This window comes from Lepeophtheirus salmonis, unplaced genomic scaffold, assembly GCF_016086655.4.
Source record: "Lepeophtheirus salmonis unplaced genomic scaffold, UVic_Lsal_1.4 unplaced_contig_486_pilon, whole genome shotgun sequence".
NCBI classification, from domain to species: Eukaryota; Metazoa; Arthropoda; class Copepoda; order Siphonostomatoida; family Caligidae; genus Lepeophtheirus; species Lepeophtheirus salmonis.
Window position 1 is genome coordinate 16,915 of NW_027294560.1, and position 23,280 is coordinate 40,194.

Genomic DNA, 23,280 nt, shown 5'->3' on the forward strand with positions numbered 1-23,280 from the left:
TTTGTAGCAAAACACTTTAAGAGAGACATTCTATATAGAATAAACAAAGGAAACGTATATGGGAAACGCGTGAGCATAATGTCTTCTCCTGCTTACAGGAGTCCTTGATTCATCGAAGGAATACTACAACTACTGGAAAGGAAACAAAAATATCGCGCTCACACAAGAAGGTTGACCCTCTCTTTTCCTTTAACTACAAAAAGGAGACATGATTAGTATGATTTATGAACATTCATAAATTTATCCGACTTGTAACAATTTATCACATTCTTAAACTAATCAATTTCTTAACTTAACCTAAATTATATTTATCCTTTAACTTAATAATTTAATTTTATACCCAGACAAATTAAAACTTAATTTATATTAGCTTCGACATTCATTTAGCATATATTTTTTCTACATAAGTATAAAAGAGTTTTTATTTCGTACGTAATAATAAAAATATAATATTGGAAGTACAATCATCTGTTAGTTCGAATGCAGTTTGGCATTGTTTTTGTTGGTGCATTGATGATGGCAAATATTTTAACTTCAATAAGCAACAAAGAATTTTTCACCACAACGTTGAAAAGTGGAGGAATACAAGTAGAAAAACAGTTACCAGATTTGCAAGTTGTTGATGGTTTTTCATAGGGTATGGGATAAAATAAAGGGTAAATACTCTATTACTATTACCTATTAAAAACTATAATAATACCCTCGCCAAAAAGTAAAGTGATTCTAGAATATGACTACACATAGTGTAAACAAAATTGTAGACATAATAGGATTCTCTTATCTTTGCTAAAAGACTTGACCGTATCTCACTTCTACATAAGTTTCTAAAAAGTTCATTTCTAGTATTATGATAACTAACAGTAGTTGAGTATTTACTTTTATTATTTTCCTGATTTAAGGTCATGTCATAGTTATACATTTTTAGAGATGTGCAGAAATAGCAAGTTTTTGGATAATGATTGTGATACATATCCAACAATATATATACTATTCCTTGCTGATGTAGAAGATCCTCTAGAGAAAGTTATATAGCAGGGAGATTTGGCCATAATGTTCTCAATTTGCATCATATTTATCTACTTTAAGGCATAAGATTTTAGAAATTATTCTTTCTTCGGCTTTGTAGGGATCGACTTGAACAGTTTGAATTGTGTAAAATAAGGAAACTATTTACGTTTCATTACTATCCTTTGGATATTTGTTAAATAAAGAATTGTTCACTGAAGTATAATCAAGTATATTCACTAATTTATTTTTGTTGATATAGCCATCACAGACGAGAAGAATTCACTTTTTTGCACTATCTAGAATCATTTTTTTTATTTTAGAGGCAGATATCTTAAATTGATTTATGTACCATGCTAAGTATTTCTTCAACAGGCTATTCTTGTTGATGTAAATCATAAAACCGTTTTATAAGTTTGATTTTCCTTTCCGTAGAATTTTCCATTAGGATATTAAAAATAATTGTGATATATATATTTAAAATACTATTCATTAATGATGTTGAAGATGCTCTAGATATAGTTATATAGCAGACAGAGCATTGGACGTATATAGTTACTCATAGAGGCCAGAACTGGCATTGTGCCATATCAAAGCAATGGAAAGGAGTCCAAAAGAATATCTTCTACCTTTAGGTTATTTGAAGAGATGAAACATTAACACCATTATGAAAACGAGCTTGGAAGATTGAATTTGATCCATTTCTGCCGAGTTAGAAAAATTAAGGAGCTGTTCACAGATGTCTCGTTCTCTGTCTGACCGTCCGTGGAACCCATAAAAGCGGCAAAGTTGATTGCTTCAGGGACAGAGTTAATTTCATTTTCTGAATTTATGCAATGTGATACTAAGATCTTATTTAGCTCGATGTTGGTACAGAAAATTTTGAAGGAGAAGTCTTCTTCCACCTTTAGGCAAGAAACAATGTCTAGCCCTTTCATATCTGAATGAATTTTGACAAGTGCAACTTTTGGAGTTTTAAGCAACAAGAACCCCGAGGGCAATTCCGGAGAGAGTTTGTCATAGAGATCTCGTGCCTAAAGAACGGTCTCTTCCATAAACATTGCATACTCCAGAGCTTCTTATCTATAATTCTCGAAATGCACTCTATTGGTGCTAGTTGATGCCTATGTTGGTCTTGGAGGTGCTTGCCAGTTTCAACTACTTTGATGGGATGGCTTCCTCTTTCAACCGCCTGTGAATATGTATCATTTATAAGTATTATTGATTACTAAAATTACAAGGGAAGAAATTGCAATATATTTGGTTAAAGTGCACAATTTAGAATTTGAAGGGAACCTTCTGAATTATGCTATAATTTCGTTGTCTAGACATTTGACAAGCATTGGACAGTGCTTCTAAAAATATTTGAAAGGAAATTTAGTAAAAAACGAGCCAAATCAGATATTTACAACCAATATTCATAGAATTGGGGAGCATTACTTACCTTTGTTGGAGTAATTTTCCTTTATCACGGGATTGATCTAAGGATTCAATAATAAAATCAGTCACCTTAAAATCCAGACTGAATAGTCTTGAATTCGCTGTTGGTGTCTAGTAAATCATATCTCTTGGGATGACCCTAAGCCATTTGGTTAGAATTTTGGACTCATTCATGGGAAATTTTTGAAAGCTCACATCTGGATCCTTTGTGATCCTCCTGTCTGCATCTAGGAGCATAACACTTGTACACCATTATTTAGTAAGTAATAACAAACAAAAAACCTTTGGTGAACTACGTTTTCCTTCATTATAATTTATAAAACAAAGGGAGAATGTGTCAGCCTCCTCGTGTATAAAAAAAGTGAGTGCGATTTTAAGACTCACTTCCAGTTGTATTCATCAAAAAGAATAAATTATGAAATAGCTATGACGTATCAAGCGAGAAGAGAGAATCGACAGCTGACAACAAATACAAAGGGTAATTTTAGTTAGCGAGGTAACGCCGTGATAAGTGATAAATGATAATGTGTTTATAAAAATATATGAGACCTCTTAAATTCTATTGAAATATCTGAATATCATTGCAATTACCAAACCTACTAAGTCGGAAATCCTCTTATAAACAACTAAGTTGTGTGTCATCATATTGGGATATTAATTTAGCGAAGAACTAGGATTTCCACACACATAAACTGATTAAGAATAATATAGTTATTTGGAACTTTTAAGTAATTATGTGTAAAATATATAAACGACCACTTAACTTTTGTGTATACTTCTATTGGAATATCTGAATGTCATTGCAATTCCCAAAATTATTGATTTGGGAATCCTCTTCTAAAAAGCTAAATTACTTGTCACTTAATACATGGAATATTACTCACGACGTTTTATAAATAAATTATTAATTGTTTGCCATACTAGCTAAATGTAGTTGTTGTTTTTTACTGAAAACAATGGTTAAAATGTAACAAAATAATAAGAAAATTAATTTTGTATTGATTGGAAACATAATTATAATCAGACATCAATGATTTTTTTTCAAAAATAAATAAATTGAGTGTAAATTTTTCATGGAACTCCGAATTATCCAAAAATCTATCGAACAGATAATAATTTCAGGAAATCAATTGTGATAAACCAAGGATTATTATTGTATTCAAAAAAAGAAATAATTTGATTAGTTATAAAATGCGAAAATTTTAGAAAAAAAAATAATATGTGGATTCAGGATTGATATTATTGAAATATTATTATAACTTATTAATGCAAAAATGTACATTGATTAGGTAGAGACTCTTGGCTATAATAATTTGCTGACGTGTGAATATCCTTGTTACCTTTATCCAGTAGATAGTTAATAAAGATTCCTTCAAGGATGAAACGTCATAATATTTGATATTACTTTTAATATCCGTCATTAGTGATGCATCTCACATTCACATATAAAATGGAGTATATATACTATATGATGGACGTCTTGGGTTCTAGATCTCCATGACTATATAGGGAAAAGTTAATAGACTTGCTACTTAAGTATTAATCACCATTAATTAATTATGTGAAAGAATTGCAAGATTCCATGGCACTTTAGATATATACGCTAAAGAGAAGAAACGACTGGTGCCCCTGATTTGTTTAAATAAAAAAAAGAAAATTCTAAACAAGAAACTTCCTTACATTTATCTTTTTCTATTTCTGTTCACGTGTAATTATCTCGGAATGCCGCCTAAGACAAATCAGAGAAAAAAGAAGGATTCTTCTGTGAATTCGGAACTTACTCGGATAGCCATTGTGAATGCGGATCGTTGTAAACCCAAAAGATGTCGTCAGGAATGTAAAAAGTCGTGTCCCGTTGTACGAATGGGCAAATTATGTATTGAGGGTAGGTATAAATAATTTGTATTAAGTATGGGGTTAGCTTCCGACTTAATTTATCAGAGATTTGAAATACTTTATTCATCATCTATGGTATTTTTGTATGATGAGCTAATGTGCTTATCCTGTTTCAGTGAGTCCCAATAGTAAAATCGCGACAATTTCGGAGGAACTCTGCATTGGATGTGGTATTTGCGTGAAAAAATGTCCATTTGAGGCAGTTGTGATTATCAATCTTCCTTCCAACCTTGAAACAGAGACAACACATCGCTACTCTGCCAATTCATTCAAACTTCATCGACTTCCTGTTCCTCGTCCTGGAGTTGTGTTGGGACTAGTAGGAACCAATGGTATCGGGAAATCAACTGCCTTGAAGATTTTGGCTGGAAAACAAAAGCCAAATTTAGGATTATTCAATGAACCACCTGACTGGAGTGACATCTTACACTATTTCCGTGGATCTGAGCTCCAGAACTACTTTACTAAAATCCTTGAAGATAACTTAAAAGCTGTAATTAAACCTCAGTATGTCGATCAAATTCCTAAGGCTGTTAAGGTATTTTAAATTAAGCATCTCTTATACACATTAACATAATTGACTTAATACGCTTATCCTTTGTAGGGATCCGTTCAATCTCTTTTGGACAAAAAGGATGAAATGAATAATCAGAACTCTGTTGCTAATCTTTTAGATCTTTCTCCTCAAGTTCGTCAACGTAAAGTGGATGAACTATCTGGTGGAGAGCTGCAAAGGTTTGCATGTGCAATGGTATGCATTCAAAAGGCTGATATATTCATGTTCGATGAACCATCTTCTTATTTGGACGTGAAGCAACGTATCAATGCCTCTCAAGCTATTCGCAATCTGATGCATCCTTCTAAATATATTATAGTTGTGGAGCATGATTTAGCAGTTCTGGATTACTTATCTGATTTTATTTGTTGTCTTTATGGTGTTCCTGGTGCATATGGTGTTGTTACTCTACCATCTGGTGTTAGAGAAGGAATCAATATATTTTTGGACGGTTTCATCCCGACCGAGAATTTGAGATTTAGGCAAGAGAATCTCATTTTTAAGGTATCAGAGAACGCAACAGAGGAAGAAGTCAAGAGAATGAGTTCTTACAATTATCCAACCATGTCTAAGACGATGGGGACCTTTAAGTGAGTAACACTTCATATTTATACTGGGAATGCCCAATTCATCAACTTCCTTATTTCTAGACTTTCAGTGCAAGCTGGCAATTTTTCAGACTCGGAAATTCTTGTAATGTTGGGAGAGAACGGAACAGGAAAAACAACTTTTATCCGAATGATGGCAGGAAAGTTAGAACCTGATACAGGATCTGGAGAAATTCCTCAGCTAAATATCAGCTATAAACCTCAAAAGATTTCCCCCAAGTCACAGGGAACTGTACGTACACTTCTTCACGAAAAGATCAGAGATGCGTATATTCATCCTCAGTTTGTCGCTGATGTAATGAGGCCCATGAAGATCGATGATATTATTGACCAAGAGGTACAGAATTTATCTGGAGGAGAGTTGCAACGTGTTGCTTTAACTCTCTGTCTTGGAAAGCCAGCTGATGTGTATCTTATTGACGAGCCATCGGCATATCTTGATTCGGAGCAACGTTTAGTTGCTGCAAAGGTAGTCATTTGTGGATTGTCTTTTTTCTTTTTTAAAGTCTAATCCCAATGTTTATTACTTCGTAAGGTCATCAAGCGATTTATTCTTCATGCAAAGAAAACAGGTTTCGTCGTGGAGCATGACTTTATCATGGCTACTTATCTAGCTGATAGAGTTATTGTTTTTGAGGGACTGCCTAGTATCGATACAAGAGCAAATTGCCCCCAATCTTTACTTACTGGCATGAATAAATTCCTCTCCCAGTTGGCAATTACTTTCAGAAGAGATCCCAATAATTATAGGTAATTACATATTTTCTTGATAACTCTTCGTGATGGGTATGATAGTTAACATGATCTTATAAATTATTAAATTAATTAGTGTTAAAGAAGTACTATGAGGTAATCATACTCAGGCCCATGAGGTGACTACTTTGTCCAATTTCAAAATATTTTGTGTAAGGGCAATGGTTTCCAAATTTTAGAATATTTAATCATTCAAAAAAATTTCTGAAAAAAGAAAAAAAAAATCATCCCTGGTCATGTTTTTGAAATAGTAATTTCCTTTGAAAGCAAGTATTTGAAATGTTCAAATAACTTCGTAAAATAATATTTGTTTAGAGTACAAGTTGCAACTTGGATATGCAAGTTGTACATGTTTCAGTTTCTTTGTCTTGAACTGCATTATTTAATTACAATATTGGTTATTATAATTACCAACTATCAATTGATACTATCTTTTCGTTTTGATGGATGGAAATTACTTAGTTATTAAGTATTCGTGAGTAAGATAACACTGGACACTTATACTTAATAATAATGTGTTCCAGAATGTCTTTATTTTAGTATTCTTTATTACAGTAGTCAAAAATTATACTATTTATTTATTAATTATCCATTTAATATTCAATTATTGCATTATCTTCATCCCAAGTACTATAAATCCCTCATTTAAAATTTTTCACCTTATTTTTTGGTTGTAACTTGTACAATTTCCTTATAATCGTTGCAACTTTTACACAACATAAGTATTCAAGTTATAATATTTCTCTTCTTGAGAAGACAAATAAGATAAATACTTTAAAGGCTGATGATGGGTCATATAGGCTCATACCTTCATTAAGAATATTATTTATGTTGCTTTGTGTGTAATTTTAAACCGGTTTGTTTTATCATTAGGATTTAAACTTTCGATGCATTTACATACTTTGTTTTCATTGTACAAAGAACATCCGTGTTAAATTTAAACATAATTTATTCTTTGAATTTAATTTTATATTTCTTTTTTAAGGCCAAGAATTAACAAAATGAACTCTCAAAACGATTCCATGCAAAAAGCAGCTGGGAACTTTTTCTTCTTAGAAGACTGAGAATGGCCCTTTCTTAGAAAAGGGCGTCTTCTTTTTCGTCAAGGGTGACGTCTTTGTCGTCGAGAATTTCGATACCTCGACGCTAACCCTTCCTAGAGGAGTCATTTTCATATTTGATCCTGGATGAACTCTTAATAAGTGCTTGCCTCCAACATTTTTTAAAGGAATTAATTGTGAATAAGATAATATGATGTTGGATATTTATTAATATTGTGTGAATAAAAGTAAAACATAAATTTCTTTTTATTCTCTTCGTTTATACAAAACATTAATAAGATCACATTTCAAAATTATTTATCTTAGTAAAGGCGAACAGGCCTTAGTTATTCAATAATTAACAACAGCTTGAACAAAAAAACAGTATTGAGTAATAAGCTAAATTTTGACTAAAATGTTAAAAATAGTCATACACATTCCATGTCGTTGTGACATAAGTCTTCATTCCCGGAGTTTTATTCTCACTTTTTTTCACCTCTAATGAAATTCAGTTTTTTAGGAGTTGATGAAGGACTGGACAATTTGTGTAAGAATTCATCTAACTTAAGGCCCTTCTTCTAATCACTGGTCCGAGCGTAAAATATCTAGGGAATGAGGATTTAATAGATCCGAAGAAGGATTTACCATTCCGGATGTTAATGTTCCTTGGAACCCTTATTGGATTATTCTCTGTCCCGTAGAATATGAGCTGCCATTTCTTGAGTAGTCCTTGTCCGCTTCTTAAAGGTGCACTTGAGCCCATATTGAGGACCTCGAGTTTCCAAGTACCTGGAACTATCTCTCCATAAAAGTGAACTGACAGGAACGGCCAATCCTGAAAGCTTGTGGCAAAATTGTCTTTAGGTCTGGGAAATAGAAGTGTACTCTTAGTGCCACTTGGGGAAGTCAACATAATCATTAGGTTTCCCCTGGGATAGTATTTCAAAGAAATTTTGCATTGAACGTGTTCTAGATAATTAACTGAGTTAATTGTGCCTGAGCAGCCGTCTGTTTGGATGGAAGCTCTAGCAGGGATGCCATATGAATCTGGAATTTGAATATTTGGCACCATAATTGGTGTTTGACAGATGTGTTGTTGGGGTAGAGCTTTCCAGCCAACAGCTGCTCGAACCATGTGATCGGCATCCATTAAGCCGTATCCAAACTGATGTGAATAGCTCCTTCCGGCTCCATTAATCGCCCAGCCGGATTCATCTTTCAGAGGATTGGACCTAGATGTCATTACGACTAAATATTGCATATCTCTCCACGTGAGCGAAGGATTAGCTTCGAGAGCGAGAGCACATACTGCAGCTGCAATTGGTGCAGAAGCTGATGTTCCAGTATGTTCGGAAGTGCATAGATACTCTGATCTTAATCTTGCATCTTGATCTACTGTAGAAATACTTCCATCTCTTCCAGGAGTTCCGGAACTATAGGTTGTTGCAAGAGTTGAAGAACATTCTTCCAGATACCAGGGTTTATATCCACCTTGTGTAGCAGAACTAATCGACAATGTAAAAATTGAATTAGTATATCCATCACAGTTACAGTTATCAGAATGGCGCCCTCCATTTCCAGACGCCCAAACAAATATTGAGCCTTTCCCTTGTCTACCTCTAACAACTCCATTTAAGAAAGCTCTTTTTGCAAGTGGACCAGGCCCATCAACTGTTTTTCCATCGTCTTCTGGCCCCCAAGAAGCAGAATAAATGTCCACATGATCTGGATTCAGACTCAAAGCCCTAGCTTCTACAGCATCATTGACCACTCCGTCCAACATTCTAACTCCTCCTATACTAGCATTATATGCAATTCCAACACCACAAACTCCATTGTTTGCAGAAGCAGCAACTTCTCCCGCACAACGGGTTCCATGTTTATTGTTTCCATTGTCTTGAGGCATTGGATCTGCATCGTTGTCATTGATGTCCGTAGAGGCTAGTGGATCATAATTAGAAATCAAGTCTGGATGGTTCATTTGAATTCCATCGTCTAAAATAGTGACAACAACTCCCGTTCCACTGTAACCACGTTTCCATGCGGGTTTAACATTCATATCAAATCCATTTCTAGCACCAGCATTTAAATGCCACTGATAGGTAAATATTGGATCTGCAAATAGATTCTGTGGCTCGTCCACGAATCGAAAGCCTTGTCTTTTCCCAATAGAAGAAGAGGTCAATGTAGTTCCAGTGGACTGTGAATCGAAAACAGGACTCCATACATTAAAATCCCTTTTTACGCGTTTTTTTTCCTTTTGTTGTTCAAACCATTTGACCTCTGGATTAAGGGTTAAAAAGATAGCATGAAGAGTAGCTGCATCTGTACTTCTTTTATTAATGCGAGAATGTTTAAACAAAAAATAATTGTCAAGAGTACCGATTTGTCCAATATTTTCAAACCCATACTCCTGTGCAAGTGTATCTGCAACTACTTTACCCTTTGGTATATACACTGCAAATTGATTTTGATAATGTTGTGAGGAACGCGAATAAGTAACTAGAAGAGGAAGAATTATTCCAAAGAAGGAATATAAACTCTTCATAATGATGAGAATATTTTCGATTGATATCTAATTTAGGGACATTTCTTCTTAAATACGTTATTTCATGTAAAATAGTCAAAAACTTATACAATAAGCTTAAATATCTCAACTTCTTTAGTAACACAATTGAAGCATGGCAAAAACTGAACGAATATAACAATTGACTAGTTATTGAACCAAGAGTTATTAAAATGGTGTAAAAACATGCTATTTAACACACTATGAAATTAAACTCAATAGTCGTTGTAAAATGATGAATAACTGTTGTAGTACTGGTATTATCTGTTGATATGGAACAACTAAAATGTTGTTGCTTCAGATTGAAAACTTATTCAAGTATTGTATATTTTTGTATGTGTATGTGGTTGTGCCTGCGAGTGGTTTAAGTAGACAACAACAGTAGCGTTACCCGCTATTACGTAAAACGACTATTTGGCTTGGTTGATTGTTGAAAGTAGATGAGACTAACATATACATAATAAATATACCTTTATCATGATTCGATTTTTTTTTAAAATGATATCAACATGGATTGCTAGGATCCAACCAGCATAATATATTTAATTACAACAATATGATGTTATTGAATGATCTGGATGGATAAAATACATTTCAATGTACTCCTTCCTACACACATGAACACCATAGTCTCTACTTATACATCTATGCATATCCAGAGAGTGTGTATCTGTAAATTACCAATGGTGTTCTAGTAGTAGAAAGGAGGAAGCAAAAAACCTGTAGAGAATTGAAGCAGTTAATAATCCTCATTTGGAATCTCTTTAATAGAAAGATATATTCTTGGAATGGAACAACCAATCTCGTAATATGGTATATATATTCCTTTCAAAGAAATTCGCACTATGTACACTAGAAATGTGAACATTATGAGAAATCCATCAGGAAATAAGATCTCCGTTACCCAATTACTTAGAGCCAATTATAACATTTTCAACATATTAACGCATTGGTTGTGCTCCTTTGTTGATTTAAAATAGATATGACACACGCCCAACCAAAAAAGTCATCAAAAGTCACTTCCTTCATTATATTTGTACTTAATCATGACTTCTTAACAATGCAGAAAATAAATCAAAAATCATAGAAATAATAATGCTTCGAATTAAAAGTAGAGCAATTTTCAATATTTCTCTAACTAAAGTTTGCATTCCTTAAAAATTCTATGTAAAAAAAAGTAGGTATAACTGTTGCGGTGAGGAATATTTAATTAATCACGAACATGTACGTATAATTTAATATGAAGTACATATTAACTATTAACAGATACTTATTGAGGTAGAGTCGTATGTACTCAAGAGACAGATTAAAATAAAAGTAAGGGCATAACCATGATATGGTTTTTAAAAAGAAATGAGGAGGGGTTCTTTTTGGAATGTGCTATGATGTTTAAGAGGAAATGTTAATAATAAACATTATGTTTGTATTCTTCCCAGACATGAATGAGCGACCCTCATTGAACTCAATGTAAATGAATATAAAGACTGTGTTGGTCGTAAATCAATTTAAAAGCTGTTACTGAACAGATGGAATCTTTATTACAGTTAGACTTATGAGTATAAATCTGTTGTGATGTAAATTGTGTGTATTTTTTTGGCTCTTCCATTTTTTGGAATTGGTAATTTGAAGAGTAAATTTTCTTTTCATGGGATGTTATCTTTATTATTTAACTCATGAGTTGTGAACTTCCTTTTCTATTACATCAATTATATTCAAAAGCTGATTGAAAATTAGTGTGTGCTCATAAAAAAAGGAGAGTAACCCTGGGTATTTTTTGAAGAGTTGACCTTGTTGGACTCAGATTAGAATTGAGGATCAACTTTGGAGTCATTCTTGCCAATGTCCTTGTATATGTCCTTCTCCACCTCATCCCTTGTCACAACTAATTGTAGCTGATCAAATGAAACGTCATCACGCCCATGCTGCTTTTATACAAAACATTCTTCAAATTGTCGGGGTAATCATGTTGATTTTCGGTTTCTTTTTTTTTAAACCCAAAATACACACGATTTTCACCGCTATAAATCTGTCTATTATTGAGGGAGGCTATTTCAGTGTTGAAGGAATTCGGTTTTTTCTTGAAGGCCGAGTTCAGACGGTTGACGGACACGGAGGGTTTCCTCCCTGCTCCTTAAAAGTGTCTGAGGGTCTCTCCGACCTTCAAACATATGGATACACTGTAAATCGTTCTGCTCCCAGATGGACTTCTGGGACAGGAGGAGCGCTGCGATCTCAATCCTCTTCTTGTACTGTTTGCTCATGGTGGTAACTAGGATAATGTTTTTCTTAGCAATTGACAGCTCCTCCATGTGGTCTACAACATTGCTCATCGGAACGTTGTAATAAAATTACTCTTAACCTCTGAAAATTTGCATAATAGCGATGAATAAATAATAATGATTGGGCGAATCGTAAATATTGAACAACTTAAAATGTATAAATTATAATATATCATTACTAGAATGTACCCGTATTACAGATTTTATTTCAAATTATTTTATTAATACATAACTCGCTTATCCTCTTCCTCATTCTCTATTTTAATTCGTATTTAATATACATACATACATCTACATATTACCTGGCTATAGACTATAGTACATGGGATGTACCCATTTCATATATTTTATACTAAGACAAACTTGCTAATCCGTATGACAGACGGACCTCGACTGTCTATAATATAAATTAATATTCAAGAGATACTAGAATATCTGGAAGTAAAAGAAAAAGCGTGCGCGGCCAAGGAGAGGTAAACTTTTCAAACATATAATTTCACATTTAATATAATTTACAAATACAATACATATATATTATTTAGATTAGAACAAGTTAAATAAATAAAATGAGGTTCATGATATCATGAAATATAATATGATAAATAATTTTATTAGGATGAAATACATATATAAGGGACACCAATAGGAAGTTCCAGAGATGTACATTAGTCTACAAATTGAGAACCATTTCATTTCAAATAAAATTGGTGCATAATAATTTTTCTTTTGATGGTGCTTTCGTTAGCTAAGGTTCTTCTCTTTCCTTTGCGAGCCTATTATATCATTAATACAAGTGGTAATATTTTTTCCCATTATGTCAAAGAGAACTAGCGTTGCCTTTTTAAGGAGATTGATCAGTCACCTCTGAGCTATGAAGCATCATCCTCTCCATGAATGTTTCAACAACTGATGCCTTGGACTTGATATTTTTAAGAAATTATCATTTTCCTTTTCATGGTTGTTATGAATTCGGAAAAGGAGTGAGCATATACACAGCGTAGAAAAAGTAGGTCAGATGGTGTTGAGAGTCCACCTCTGTTTATGATTTCGATGAATTTATTTAGTTCAACTTTTTCTTCATCAGATTCCACGGTGAAACTGATGTTGTTAGGGGGAGAGTCTCTAAAAACTAAGGATGCACAATCAACCTTCTTACCTAAAGAAAAGGGAATATATCCAAAGATGAAGAATAAAGCGTTGCTCTCTCCATTGGATGTAACCGTCTCCAGTTCAAAAGGCTTCCAGTTGGTGAAGAATATATCTATATGAGAACTGGCATTTATCTTCCAGAACTTTTATCATACTGAAAATGCCTATATTTTGTTTCTGCTTCTAAAATTTGTCGAACTCTAATATAATAATAATTACCTCCACTTAGTTGACGATACCAGCCAAACCTTCATTGAATTGGATCGGACTGAAAAATCGCTAGTAGAACGTATTTGATATTCTCCCGTTCCCAAAAGGTACTCAGCTTGTTCAACAATTGCCAACGATGTATGTTTGACAACAAGAAATGTTTCGGTCGTCAATCCTCGTGACCCACTACTCTCCCATTCATCCAAAAATATTACAAACTTTTTGTTTAGAGATGGCTCTCTAAGTTCGTCCAACTTCCTTCGTCAAGATTGCATCGTTTTAACATTGAGCATGTTCCAGTAATTTCTTACAAACTCAACGAACTCAGCAGTTTGAAATAACTCAGAATTATCACTGGATTAGAATTTGAGAGCTCCAATTGTTGATTCATTAAAAATCGAATCTGCTAACTTTACATTGGTCTTCTCGATTGCTGTAAAATCTAGTGCTTTTAAAAAAAGTTTGTGAGCTAGTTTTACTTTAAAATTTGATTTCATGGAATGAATTTCCTGGAAGTAGCGGTGGTGATCCAGAGATGTAAATATTTGGGAACAAAAAATAGTCATGTCGTTAAAAATAGATATACAAATTTTTAAAGTTATGCACATGATTAATTAAGAGATAAACTTTCTTCGATTCGTTTTGCAGATGGGGGATTGCAGTTTTTAAATCTATTCCACATAGACACTCTCTGAAGAATTATCTATTAGCTATATGGTTGTCAACCGACAATGCAATAACCGTCAATCCAATTTCCCAGAAAGACTTCATGATTGAGTTATAGTGATGAAACAAGAGTTCAGCAGTCAAGTTTGCCAACTGTATAAGGGCAACCACGTCCAAATACTTTCCTCCAGCTGACTTGATCATAAAGATAAAAACGTTTTATGTGACCTGATTGTTTTTAAGTTAAAAAAAAGTGTTTTTTGCAGAGTAAATTTCGTCTATGATTAGAGTCACATATTTCTCCCGAATTTTTAAAGACTTGAGGTAGCTAATTGTAGAATGGGGTATCCCGGTTTCCATATTCAAAACGCAGGATATAGTCTGAGGTCGAGTAAAGACCAATATTGACGCCACAGGTGATTATATTTTTATCGGATTTAAATCGGATGATAAGTTTAGGAGAAAATCCATTTAAAAAAAATCGTGTTGGTTTTTAAATAGAAGTCCTAACCTGTATCTACTATAATATAATATTATAGCTGTATGCATGATTTTTTTCCCTCCACCACGCGGATGAGCAAGTTTATCTTAGTATGAAATATATAAAAAGGTAGTTATTCCTATCTACTATAATATAAATTTTAATATTATAGTAGGTGTTTGTATGCTTGTCAGCGGATTAGCAAGTTTCAAATTCTGAGTATGTGCATAATAAAATCTATCATACTTTCCTAGTCTTCTATAATATAATAATTAATAGTATAGTATTCTATAGTTGTCACGGAGATTAGCAAGTTTGTCTTTGTATAAAATGGGTACATCCTATGTAAATGTATGTAGGTATATTAAATGCGAATTAAAAAAGGGAATTAGGAAGAGTTTCTCTTAGTATGTACAAAATAAAATATATAATACGTGTACATCCTAGTATACATATAATATATTTTTATTTATTTTGCATGGGCTACATGTTATGACATACTATATTAGAGTCATTGAATGATAAAGGGAATGCAAGGCCAATGAATTTTTAAAAAAAACCAGAAGAATAAGAACGTTATTGTATAAATCATTTTATGAATATCATAAGAGATCTTAAGAGTAAGCCAATCGCCGAGAAAAAGATTGAGGATTATACTAATATCATTATTATTATATTAATGTTGACAAAATACTTCATCCTTCAATCAGGAAGAAGTCCTTCTTATCTATGTATGGGATTCGTTTATCTAGTAGTTAGACGCAAGTACAATACGATATCATTTCTCAAATTTAACCTCATAACTAAGGGTGATAATTTTGGTAAGAATAGAAAAGCGTGCGAGGAGGAAGGAATAAATACGCATGGCATCATTGTTTAAATAGTATACATCTTCTTGTATCAAAAAAGTTATCATTCCCGCCTTTATTATTCAATATTAATATAATATTAGATGCTGATAGTCGATAAAGAACTGAATAAAATACCTAAAATAACGTCGCCGTCTGTCTGGATTTCTGAAAATGGAGGCCCAGGAATTTGGAAATACTTACCGGCCGAGAAACAGGGGGCTTGTCGGATTTGTCGATATAAATGTATTTTAGTCCCCATCTAGAATTAAGCGCCACTAAAAAATCAAGTTAATGATGAATACATCAAGTCAGACTTTAATTCTCATCTCATAAAGATGCATATTGCATGTATATACCCTTATCCATTACTAATCCTCCAACGTTCAAAAAATTTATGGAGAACTACACTCCATACCCGTCCCTTCCCGAGGAACCATCATTGAATTAATGGAGGATGTTGGTAACGATGTCATCTGCAAAATCAAAGAAAAAATCGAAGAGAAGGATATTTTTGTTGCTGTCGATGAGACAAAAGATAATCAGGAGCGATCAATCACTGCTTTATTGATTGGTTCTTTGGACGGCTAAAAGGCAAAAACAACTGCTTAAATGGTCACAACAACGGGGGTAGTTGCTTTGGATGTTTTGCAACTAGTTTGTCTGAAATTAGGGTTTTCAATATTACATAGTCAATAAATATTACTTTTTGTCACTTAAGGATTAGCTATGGTTCATAAGCTCCAAGAAATGGTGTTCAGAAAACTCATAAAAAGGCAAAAACAACGGCTTAAATGGTCACTACAACGGGAGTAGTTGCATTGGGTGTAGCATTATAATTAGCAATTGTTTGTATCCTTCATGATAATAGTATGTTGTTATACAAGCATAAATAACGGCGGGAAATCTTTTTAGATGTCCTTAATAAGGAGTAATATCGCCGGACATGACTACATAATTAGCTTTTGCACTAAATATTTACGATGTCATGTTAGAAAACTACATTTTTATATCTAAGATAAGTAATTAAGGTTTAAAATTTGACTGCATGGATTAACTTTTCTTTTTTTTGGGTAAACATGAAATAAATGAACGTGGGATTCTAAAAACTGTTCGTACCAAGATTGGAAGAAGATATGGATTTAAATCTAACATTATTTTATGATTTTGACATTTACTTTATTATTAATAATTATTAAGATCTCATCGGTAGTAATATATCTATCCTGTGGAATGGTTATGAGTCATAACCATTCCACAGTCGACACAGACTCAAAATTACATTACTGAAAATTGAAGTTTTTTCTTAACTATTCATCAATAAAAATATAAATAAATAATTGGATGAGTTGAAGAGAAGGATAAAAAAAAATCTTTCTCAATTAACTTAAACATTATTAGTTTGGAGTGTGATAAGGGTGAGGATTTAAAATCCAGAACAAGTTTAGACTTCAAAATCTCGGAACCCTGAGATTTATGTTTATTAAAAAGTTCTCATCAAATTCAGCTGACAAAACTGTTACAGAAAAAATTCAAAGTCCTTGAGATGTCCTCCAAATACCAACGTCATGCAGCCATATTGTTTTACATGTTGCCGAGGCTTTCAGGAGTCAGATGGGTCGAAACACCCCTAAAGAAAACTCATACTCAATTTGGCCTAATATTAATAACTGATAATAAATTAATTGAATACACAATTAAAATGAATATGCGTGTGACCTCCTAGGTCACAGAATCTAAACTTCGTGGACTACATTCTCGAGACAATTACCTACATAGACAATTAGTTCCTCATCAAGGTCTGTGCCAGGTTGGAGGCTGTGATTGAATCCGGAGGTAGTTGGTTGTAGTGATTGACTTTAACTATGGATCCCTACATGTAACACCAAAATATTTTTGGATTGCTGAAAAAAAATAGAAACTCTCCTGGATGTCAGGAAGTGGAGGGCATATTTTAAAGAGGGATACGAAGTTTTTTTAAGTTTGCAGAAGAATATATAGGATAATTTCACTAAGTTGAAGATCGCCTCGCCAACGACTTCTCTGTGGCTCCTAGAACATCAGGAGGGCTATAAATTACAACTTGGGATTAGTTTATTTCACAAGGACCCCATACTATATTAATATTTTAATTTTGTTTTGATTAAAAATAACATGAAATTTAAGTTCATTTTAACGAATTTGGGTATCAAATAAGTATTCAACCATTTGGATGAGGTTGTGTATATATAAATAAATTACAGTATAGCTGGTAATAGCATCATGGATTCATTGATTAGACAAGACATTTTTTTTTTTTGCTTGCTCTAAATTAGTCGTCGTAACCCTTCTTCTTTTCTATAACCTAATAATTACTCCCTTGAATGCACTATGAATGGATAAATAAATATACTATTTTTCAAAGCTGTTTCACTCCTAAAATTTATTAAACTTTATATTTTAATTTGTATGAGAATGCCAGATCGCTCTATGCACCCGAGCCGGCAAATAGGTCATCAAGGTTATAAAAAAGCGAAGAATATACTATGGTTACAATAAATTACCATCGAATTTGAAAAAGAGAAATATGAAGGCGATTGAAAAAGTTAGGAGCGATTAGACTTAACCTTCAAATACCATGAAATCTTTAATGCTGAATATCTTAAAATATGTTATAGAAATAGGTGGCCTCTCAGCACCATCAGAAATGTTGTATGTACTAATTTTATTTGTAAGCAATTCCTATGAAGACATTTGAATTAACCATATCCTCCAAAAATTAATTAAAAGCTCAGAATGCAATCAATCTTTATTTGCTAATGCCACTACTGTACAAATGGAGACGGAAGGGATAATAAGTATTATATCAAGGAAAAATACAAATTTGGCCATAGGTTCCCTAACAAAACAAACATCTTTGCTTGAAAAAGGATCTCCATGATAAATTTTGTTACAGAAAAGAGGGATCATGTTCGTCAAAGTAATAAGCAGTAAGACTTTTATAGGAAAGATTGTACAACTGATCAAAGAAACATATCAAAATTGAATGGCTCATTATAAATATTTTTTAGTTTATTAAGGATAAGTCAAATTTTATTATATAGAAGCTTTCCTATTAATGTTGTTTTCCCAGTTTTGTGAGTCATTTGTATTTGTTTCAAATCAGTATCGACCTTTTTATTGATCTAATTTCTAGATAAGTTTTCCAAATTTCAAAAACAAAAATATATTATTTATTTAGTACATATGTGTAGGCATGTTTGTTAGAACGACTAATGTATTTGTTAATTTTTTTTAATGTATCCCATGTGGTGTTGGTCCTAGGACTAATTACCTAATCAGTTTTTTCCCCTCTTTCCGTCTTTTTTTTTTATCGGTCTCATCTTTTTTACCATTCAAAATTCCTACTTCGGTCCTACTATTTTTATAGCTATTCTTCATCATAGCTAGGATTGAATAATAAAATAACGAAGAAAATAATAAATTATTGGGTTAACCTATAATAATAATTTTTAGCCACACGCCTCTTACTTTAAACTTCTGCTATATTGCCTATTGAAAAATTTTATATTGCAGAGGGAAACGACATAGTCAAGGACTCAAGGAATTCCTTTAATGGTTAGTAAATACGTCATTTCAGTTGTAGTAGTTATCATATAAGACCGATATGGAACAGTCCTAAGATTGACAAGTTTTATTTGTATCGGACTGATAGGACTACAGTCTTCTTATTTTTTTTTTTTTAGACCGATCTAAAAATAATCCCATGGTTAATAGTTGCATATGTCTCACAATGGAAATTAAAGGAATGAGAAACTTAAAGAGAAAAAATTATTTAATTTCAGCAAAATGTATTATTCAAAAATTATAATTATATTATTTGTAGTGTTATGTAAGTCCTTATTGATTCGGTCAAGCTGAGTTGTTAGGACTGTTTGTCCGTCGTACTGATTAAAAAAAGAAAAATAATTAAATTGGGTGACGTCAATAAGGATCTAACGGGAATAAACATGAGCTGGGCATGTCTTCAGTCCTAAATAAGAACTGACACAACAATAGCTAGGAATGAAGAAAATAAAAAGAATTGTAGCTGGGACTGAAGGACAAAAAATCCGCATCGTAATGTGAATATCAATGGAGTTTACTCAAGTTTTTACTCGACAAAATTAATAGAGATGGGATTTTTGGAGAGCCCGAGGAGAAGGCGGGAGCGAGTATTTTTAAAAATTTTGAATAGCTTTTATCATTATTATTTTATAGGTATAAAATAATCACTAGTGGGTCAAAAACGAAAATTAACATTCAAGATTTGTTGCAGAGTAATATCTACTCCTTGTCGTACTCAGAGCAGACATGGGGATCCAGATATGAGTAATTCGTGCCTATATCAATCCTAGATGCAGAGTGGAGTTTGTGTTTATTTCCTTCATCTCATAGCTGCTCACATCTAAATTAATGAAACGACATCACACCTATGCGGCTCTTCTCCCAAACATTATTCAAATTGTAAGGGAAACCACGTTATTTTTCGGTTTCTTTTTAAGCATACTGGCAGATCATACTATTCTAAACTGGTGGTAATACCCGGCATTGTCCGGAGTTATTAGGCGTCGACGAACATGCACATTTTTCTTTAATACTATAGAACCCCCAATAAATCCTTTGTGTTACCCTCCATAACCATGAGCACACTCACATGTAGCTACTCACTCAATAGCTAGATATTATCTCTTCAGGAATAAAATAATAATAATAAGAGCTTGAGAAAAAAAATTGGTTTGATCGTTCCTAAGCCTCATCTAAAGTCAGATTCATTTGTTTAAATTTTATATAAAGTACTTCCCGTTTTTTTCCCCCTATGTTAATATGAGTTGAACTAAACGCCTGCGATATTTCTTTCATCTTATATATATCTTATCCCTGTATATTATACTCCCTTTTTATTTCATTATACTGTATTGTTATATGAAAATGGGTGGACTAAAGACAGTAGTACACCCCGTGACGTTTTTTTCAAAATTTATGTTTTATTCGCTAGATGGCTATAAATGTTGAATCATTGTTTTTTAAAGACTTTTTCGCGACAATTAGCAATATTTCTTGCAAAAGAACCTATGTTTAAGTCAATTCAGTCAAATTGTATCTCAATTTCACATAATGAAAGGTCCTAATTTCCTTTATGAAACATCCATTTAGACTGAAGGAAGTAAGAGTTGATGTTATTATAAATACACAGGAGTACAACATGGTTTTATTCATCAAGAAGAATACCCGAGGGCGTCTGTAAAATATCATAGGCACCTACTACTTTTATAATTGCCTATCAGGCATGCTCTCTTGGGCAAACTCAGTGATTTTTGGTATGTTAGATAGCTTGTTCAAACTTGCACCAGTTGAAAAAAATTGAATGAATAGACGAATTCGTTGTCCCAAATATTTGGAAAATGCACGGAGCCCTCCTTTAAAACTTCGCCAGGAGTGACAACAATTGCCCAAATTCCGGGACTCAGTGAGACGTTTGTTCGCAAGATAAGAAGGGAATCCGAGGCCTTAAAAGATCATGAAGACAAAGTTCCCAGCCCACGCCGTGGTGGTTAGCTCCAAAGGCCACGTTATGCCCCATGTGTTCCTTAATGGGTCTTAATGATGCTTACTTGGACGTGCTGGATACCAAGGTGAATCCCTGGATTGACATGGTTGTATGGTTGCCAATAGGAGGCCTTACATGTAGCAGATGGACTCGGTTTCCTGCCACACGTCGAAAAAAGTCTCAAATAGCCCCAAGACAATTTTGACGACTTCATCTCGCCATAATTTTTGGCCTCCAAACTGGCTGGATATTTAAGTGATTGATTATTTGTGTGGAGGGTGATCAAACGACAAACCAACACAATAACAAAGAAGAACTTATAAATAAGTTAGATCAAAAAGGAATTCCAAGATTTGTCAAGGGACGAAGAGTGAAGGACTGCACGGGCTTTCGACCTAGTATAGAGACTGCGGTTAAGACTGGATATGATTTTATAGAATAAAAGCTGCAATTCCTCGCCAATTATTGTAAAATCATAGACATTTTTAACCCGATTCTAGGAGACGTTCTCCGTCTAAATTGTAGCTATACAAAAAAAAAAAAAAAAAAAATGCAAGAATTTAAATATATTAGCTAGTAAATATTGACTAACAATAAAAAAAGGATATGGCATTATTTTATAAAATTTAGTTGTATAGATATTTTTCTTCAAATAAAGGTCACCCAAATGTTCACTTTTTTGTTTATCTAAAGAAAGAATATATGTACTTTCAAATGTCAATATCTATAGACTAAAAAGGTAATTTTGGGACCCTAAGAATGTCATATTTCGAACATTTAAGAAATAAGCTCCACCCTATTGTGTACTCTGTACATACCGCATTTGGTAACATATAACTTATACAAAGACACACATTGAGGAGATATTTTGATATTGCTTGGCATTGGAATATAATCTTCTCACAAGTCATTCTTTGTATCAATTGGTGTTGATCAAATAGCATTCAATAAAGAGTATTATTTATTATTGTTTTCAATATTTTATGTTCTATAATAAATGAATATTGATGACGCGACGACCTTTAAAAATAAGTTATTTCCTCTCAAAGATTTTATGTTTTACTTTTATTTTATTTATTCTTCTTTTCGAACAATATATATATATATATATATATTTATTTATCAACAAACTAACTGTTTTTTGACAGAATAAGAAACAACATAACCGGTTCTCCTTTTTTTGTTTTACTTCCTTCTTTCCATTTTTTTCTTTGAATTTAAAGTGGAGTCGTTTAAATAATCATTTATTCTTATAATTAAAATAACGGTGATGAATTTTTCTTTGTCTCATATTCATTATAATTGAATTGTTTACAATTACATATTGTGTTTTTTTTTTTACATGAAACTACCCTTCAAGACTTATACCTAGAATTGCCATTTTTGTAAGGAAAAATAAAAAAAAAGGGGGAAAGAAAGGAGTGCCAAGAGAAGGCAGGGGCTACTGAATTAAGGCCCTTGTTAATATCAACTACCCTTTTATATGTTTTTAGGGACAAATTGAATTATGAATTACTACTATAAAGGGGGGTCTAGGATATGTTTATGTAAAATTAGTGTGGATGACTCTTATTTTAAAATGGCATAAAAGTTAAGAAGTTCTACACTATATACATGGCCTTTAAGGCTAAGAAGTCGGTTGAAAGAAGAAGTTGGGAGCCCATTTTGAATGAGGGTCTTAAAGGGCCTGAAGAAGTGCTAGAAGTGGCCAAGGACTTGGAATGTTTCTGTAATCTTAGGTACCCCAAGGTCCCCTCTTACAGCAAAGGAAGAGTGACGGGAGGTGAAATTTTTGGTGAGAAGGGGTCGACAACAATGGGAGAATATAGTTTGGGGTATGGTAATCGTCCCATCCAAAAATGTTATTTTCTATACCATATTGAGACGAAACAAATGGAAGGATAGCAAAGCATTCATTTACCCACCGACTTCATTATTTTCTTTTACTTGGGACAATGACCTCAAAACAATAAGGGACACATTGAAGATGGGAAAAGCTCAGAGGCCGGACATTGGTGTATCAATTTTTAAGGGGTGCTGCAGTAGACTGGGGATATTAGGCTTCAACGGGGATCTGAAAACATTATCGGGTATGTGGTTGAGATATTGAACGGCTACATCCTCACACTAAAATAACAAATCTTCAGTGTAAATCAATACAGCGCTTTCTGTGCCTTGGTAATTGTAGATTCAGAGCAGCTCTTCTTCCAATGT

The 23,280-nt window shown here is 33.2% G+C and overlaps 2 protein-coding genes and 1 long non-coding RNA gene across 3 annotated transcripts; 1 reads left to right on the forward strand and 2 right to left on the reverse strand.

Moving 5' to 3' along the window:
- Nucleotides 1-366: 366 nt before the first annotated feature.
- LOC139907514 (uncharacterized) lies at nt 367-2,855 on the reverse strand. The gene is made up of 2 exons (XR_011784194.1): nt 2,450-2,855; nt 367-2,197 (listed from the first exon to the last, which is right to left on the reverse strand). It is a non-coding gene; the product is annotated as an uncharacterized lncRNA (long non-coding RNA).
- A 21-nt stretch (nt 2,856-2,876) lies between these two features.
- Nucleotides 2,877-7,558, forward strand: pix (ATP-binding cassette sub-family E member 1 pix). Its single transcript, XM_040721438.2, has 6 exons — nt 2,877-4,330; nt 4,458-4,879; nt 4,946-5,487; nt 5,548-5,974; nt 6,041-6,255; nt 7,244-7,558. The coding sequence occupies exons 1-6, from the start codon at nt 4,168-4,170 to the stop codon at nt 7,320-7,322; spliced, it is 1,848 nt and encodes a 615-aa protein (XP_040577372.1). The 5' UTR covers nt 2,877-4,167; the 3' UTR covers nt 7,323-7,558.
- Nucleotides 7,548-10,199, reverse strand: LOC121126132 (furin-like protease 2). The gene has a single exon (XM_040721437.2). It carries the CDS (start codon nt 9,844-9,846, stop codon nt 7,858-7,860), a length of 1,989 nt encoding a protein of 662 aa, XP_040577371.1. The 5' UTR covers nt 9,847-10,199; the 3' UTR covers nt 7,548-7,857.
- Nucleotides 10,200-23,280: the final 13,081 nt, after the last annotated feature.